The sequence below is a fragment of the Saccopteryx bilineata genome, chromosome 4, assembly GCF_036850765.1.
Source record: "Saccopteryx bilineata isolate mSacBil1 chromosome 4, mSacBil1_pri_phased_curated, whole genome shotgun sequence".
Classification (NCBI taxonomy): domain Eukaryota; kingdom Metazoa; phylum Chordata; class Mammalia; order Chiroptera; family Emballonuridae; genus Saccopteryx; species Saccopteryx bilineata.
Genome location: NC_089493.1, coordinates 39,542,713 through 39,548,050, shown reverse-complemented (window position 1 = coordinate 39,548,050; position 5,338 = coordinate 39,542,713). Strand labels below are relative to the sequence as shown.

The 5,338-nt window shown below is 48.9% G+C and overlaps 1 protein-coding gene across 1 annotated transcript; it reads right to left on the bottom strand.

The window, feature by feature from the left end:
• Window positions 1-213: 213 nt before the first annotated feature.
• TMEM30B (transmembrane protein 30B) lies at window positions 214-4,965 on the bottom strand. The gene has a single exon (XM_066276901.1). The coding sequence runs from the start codon at window positions 4,827-4,829 to the stop codon at window positions 3,768-3,770; it is 1,062 nt and encodes a 353-aa protein (XP_066132998.1). The 5' UTR covers window positions 4,830-4,965; the 3' UTR covers window positions 214-3,767.
• Between the last annotated feature and the right edge of the window lie 373 nt (window positions 4,966-5,338).

Below are 5,338 nucleotides of genomic sequence, written 5' to 3'. Positions count from 1 at the left end.
TTATTTAAAATCTGTCAGCTATGTTTTAGCTACAGAAAAATTTTGGGATGCAAAGAAATGCACTCAAAAATAAAGAGAACTTACCATTATTACAGTAACTGATGACTTATATCCAAGGGTATATAAGGAACTGATTACATTGCAGCTTTACCAATAATTCTTTGAGAATTTAAGTTTGTTGAGATTCTGAATAACAGGATAAGAACAACAGAATTAAAGTGAGCCAGAAAGGGTCATGGTTTTATTTTGTGAAGTGATATTTAGTTACTAAAAGATACCTCAGACTATTATTGTCTCTGATTTTCTTTCTTATTTAGGTGAGAGAAAGGGAGACAGTGGGGCAGACTTCTGCATGCACCCTGACTGAGATCCACCTGGCAACCTTGACCGAGGCCTATGCTCAAATACCGAACTACTTTTAGTGCCTAAGGTGGATGTGCTCCAATGGTGCTATCCTCAGCACCCGGGGCCATGTTTGAACCAATGGAGTCACTGGCTGTGGGAGGAGAAGAGGGAGAGAAGGGGGAGAGGGACAGGGTGAGAAGCAGATGGTTGCTTCTCCTGTGTGCCCTGACCAGAAATTGAACCCAGGACGTCTATACACTGTGTGGACACTGTATCCACCGAACCACCAGCCATGGCCTTGTCCAGATTTTTAACAATCAAATTGTCAATAGGTTGTTTAATTAATTTGATTCTGGAGATACAAGGAAAATCTTGGCTATATTATTCTGTTCTGGGAGTTGTCACTGAGCACATTGGTTTCTCTTTTATGTTTTATTTTATCAAGATAGATCAAAGCACATTTCCAGCCCAATTGTTGAAGTTCACTGATTTCTCTCTCATCCCAGGAGGCAGATTAAGCTAGGATGCATTTACTGAAAAACTGAAGAATTCCAGGCCAACTAGAATCCCGAGATAGAAACAAAATGCAACAGCACAGGAGAACGGTTCACATTTTTGTTTTTAAGGTTTCTGAGATTTTGTAGTACAAAATACCTGACAAATACTTGCAATTCAGAACTTGAGTACAATACAGAAATGAAGAAATAAGACTGCTATGATCACATTCATTAATAACTTGTAATACTAAGGGTTTTTTTTTTTTTTTTGTATTTTTTTGAAGTTAGAAACGGGGAGGCAGTCAGACAGACTCCCTCATGCGCCCGACCGGGATCCACCCAGCATGCCCACCAGGGAGCGATGCTCTGCCCATCTGGGGCGTTGCTCTGTTGCAACCAGAGCCATTCTAGCACCTGAGGCAGAGGCCATGGAGCCATCCTCAGCGCCCAGGCCAACTTTGCTCCAATGGAACCTTGGCTGCAGGAGGGGAAGAGAGAGACAGAGAGGAAGGAGAGGGGGAGGGGTGGAGAAGCAGATGGGCGCTTCTCCTGTGTGCCCTGGCTGGGAATCAAACCCGGGACTCCTGCACGCCAGGCTGACACTCTACCACTGAACCAACCGGCCAGGGCCAGTATTTTTTTAACTTGACCACATTTTACCAAATTCAAACAATAGTTGAGGATCATCTCATTCATACTACTTGAGATAAGTTCAAACTGTTTTAGGAAGTTAGCACTGAAAGACTGAGTTCACCTTGAGCTATATTCTGAAAGATAGTTTTCTTACTGCAGTGAAAGTCTGCTGATAACAAATAAGCAAAGAGGTTGGTACTGTATGTGCCTTTAAGAACATAGTTCAAAAGTATTAGTAAATGTGATAACAAAGGTAAAACAAACATAACCTTTATTCTCTTTCAAAAACCCAGAGAATAGGAACTGGAACCTTACTCATTGATTTAATCAGCTACATTCTGTAGTCTCACTTAAAATTTTATAGCAAAAGACTCAATGTTGTACAAATGATAGTAAAATGTAGAGTTGCTCTCAACTACACAGTAAAAAAAAAAAAAAAAGTAGTAAATTCTCTTCCCCAACATAAAGAAGAGCTAGGCAAGTGAGCTGCTGGATCAGACATTCATAATAAATAAAAATTACTCTATATTAATGGTCACATTTTATAGCCTAAAATCCCAATGTACAATCTGACAATAAAATTTGTCACCTTTAGGAACTGGGAAGCCAACATCCTGGAATTGCTAAAAAATATTTTTTTAGTTCATGCAAATAGTGGAACAGAATCTCTTAAATCGCATTCCTGAAGGTCTGATCAGATGTCATGAATGTGCATGCCGTCCGTCTATTAACTTTTAAAGAACTAGAGTAAACTAAAATAAACTTAATGTAAAATACTCAATAAAATCGAGCATTTCTTTGGCTACTAAAAGAAAGAAAACTTAAAAAAAAAATACTTGAAGGTCTGGCACTGCCTTATAGGCCTGAGCAAAAACAGTGGCGACAGAAAGTAGCTGTCGTGGAGAGCAGGTGTTGGAGCGTTCTGTTCTATAGAACACACAGAGCTGGTGACTTTCAGCAAATAAACTGATTCAGACGATATCACTGAGGTGTTTTTTTTAAGTTCCTGAGCCATAAAAAAGGTGGCTTTTTTTTATGCTATTGCTTCTTCGAATAACTTTGTATATAATAGGATAATTTTATAGTAGTCAGGTTTAATGTTATCTCAAATGTTCAAATAATTCTTAAGACTCTATGTATAAAACTACATTCCTTAGCATTCATTTAAACATAGTTACTAGGAACAAACAAGCTTCAGTAGAGAACACAGATTAAAAAGTTCCTTTTTTTTTTTTTCTTAGACTTAAGGGACAAGGTATGAACTTAGCCCTTTCTAAGAATAAAAAATAATTCATTAAAAATAAAAGATGACAAAGAGGACTGAGCAGGGACTCAGAAAACACAGATATAAATGAGGAAAACCACTTTCCCTCTAAGATCCCTTCCAGCTATCTGATTCTAAGGTTAAATAGAACATTCCCTTCCCTGTTCTAGGAGCGTTAAACCAAACCTGCAATATGGTTTGCCTCTGGCCCTGGGAATAAGTGACTACACGGAAGACTGGGCTCGGGTACTTGTTTCAGGCCCAATTTCAGGCACAGGAGGAAATAGGGAAACATCTGGTGTTCTACTTGTTTCCTGGTTCAGGGTAGCGATTCCCCAATTTGAGGGGCTACAGGAGGGATCTCCAGATGGGCTTGTTAATGAATACACAGCTTCAAGGGTTTCACCCCAGCCTTACTGTGTCAGAATCTCGGGGATGGTGCCTCTGAATCTACCAACATTTTAAACAAGTATGGTCTCCCCACCCCTCCATACCTCATGTGGGCTCACCTTTAACCTCGCCTTTTCCCCTCCCTCCCTGGGAAGGAGGGAAGGAAGGAAGGGAGGGAGGGAGGGAGGGAGGGAGGGAGGGAGGAAGGAAAGACAAAGAAAAGAAAAGAAAGAAAACCACTGTAGTAGTGGTAAATGCTCCAGAATTAGAGTCCTGATCTCGAATGAGTTATTTAACATCCCCAGGTCTCAGTCTTCATTAAATAGATGAAAAGAAAAGGAATCTCTATCATCCCTTTCTTTCTCAAATGCTAAGGACCTTAAGAACCTAACATGTCGACTTAGTAAATGGCGAAGGAGATGGGGAGATTCTGCACAGTTGTCACACTCAGCAGCCCAAACATCCCCGCAAACCTCCGGTAGCCCCCAGTGGGGTGGAATTACACTCTGGCCCCCTCATCCACAGCAAGAGGTAAAGTATTGCTAGGTTGGAACTGGCTGAGGGGCGAGGGGAGAAGTCAAAATAAGCTTGTACTAGAGTTTTGGCAAGAAGCAGGATGGACGCTTTGAAAGTACAAATCACTCCCGGTCCTCATCCTCGTCGTTCTGGTCTTGGTAGCGAATGTAGACGACCAGCATGACAAAGCCCATAAGGATGCAGAGGGAGCCTACGACCAGGTAGGCGATGCCCAGAAAGGGGTTCTTGCCGCCCATCCACGAGATGCTGCTTAAGATGATGAGCTTGCGGCCGCCGAAGGCGCGCACCGGGTAGTTGTAGGTGATGTTGACGTAGTAGGCGCCGCGCGGCAGCCCGGCCGAGTAGTTGCCCTGGCGGATGCGCGCGTACAGCTTGCGGAAGGTGGGCAGCGCCGCCGTGCGCATCCACACCACGAAGTCCTGGTTGATGAAGCCCGTGTTGTTGGGGTCGGTGCTGAGCTCGTAGACCGGCCGGTGCCAGTTGGGCGGGCGCGCGGTGCCCAGGAAGGCCAGCGCCAGGCTGCCGTTCACCAGCGGCGGGTTGTGGAACTTGACGTGGTAGTCGGTCCACCAGGCGATGCCCGTGCGGTCGAGCGGCACCTCGACGTAGGGCCCGCCGGGCCGGCGCTGGTGCCACAGCGAGAAGGAGTCGTTGAAGAGGCTGTTGGCGATGGCCCCGCAGGGCGCGATGGGCAGGCCGGCCGCGCTGCGCTGGTAGGGGGCGCACTCGTTGGCCGGGTGGCGCAGCGCGCTCGGCAGCCCGCTCAGCTGCGCGTCGTCGCGGGACACGCCGTAGCGCCGGTTGTTCTGGTAGAAGTTGGTGAGCTCGTAGTAGAGGTACACCGGGCCTTGGAAGAGCTCGGGCAGGGAGAAGTTCCAGGCGCACGAGCAGGTGGGCGGCGGCGCGCGGTCCTGGTCGGCCACGCCGCAGCGCGCGCAGTTGCCGGAGCCGGGGCTGCCCGTGTAGTCGTGCTTCAGCTCCTTGATGCCGTGGGAGGAATAGTAGAGGCCGAGGCCCAGGCCGATGAAGGCCAGGCCCGCGCAGAAGAAGAGCGGCAGCGTGATGCTGGCCGACAGCAGCGGCTGCCAGGCCGGGAGGCGCTGCTGCGTGAACGCGGTGTTGTCGGGCTGCTGGGCGCCCCGGGCCGTGGCGCTCCAGGTCATGGCGGCCCCGCCAGCACGGACGCGCGGACGGACGGAGCGGGGCTCAGGTGGGGCCAGCCGCGTCGTTTCCCCGTCCGCGCTGGGCGATCCCGGGGGGCTGCTCCTGGTCAGGTTTCCGGGGGCGCAGGTAAGTTTTGGCCCTGACCCCGCCTCCGGCCCAGCACAGGTGAGTCTAAGTGCCAGGGTCTCGGTACATCGACCAGACTCCACAGTTCCGCCTCGGCCCAGGTGCTGCGGGCCGGCTCCGCCCCTGCTGGTAATTGGGAGCCGCGCCCCGCCCCGGAGGTGAGCCAGGCGGGCGTTCCTTCCCGCACCTGGAGGGCCCAAGGCTCAAGTTTCCTCTGGGTCCCGGTGGGTCGGGACGCCAGCTCCTCCTCCCCGTGGTGAATGGCGGCCCGGGCTGCCACTAAGTGGCTCATACCTTGCGCAGGTATTACCTACCTTCCCTTCTGCCGTGCGTGCGAGTGACTAGAGTGCCCGGGCCAGTCTGTCATGAAATCATAGGAGCT

What these genes read in the sequence shown, in the direction of transcription:
- TMEM30B (XM_066276901.1), bottom strand. Translation starts at nt 4,829, where the DNA reads ATGACCTGGAGCGCCACGGCCCGGGGCGCCCAGCAGCCCGACAACACC.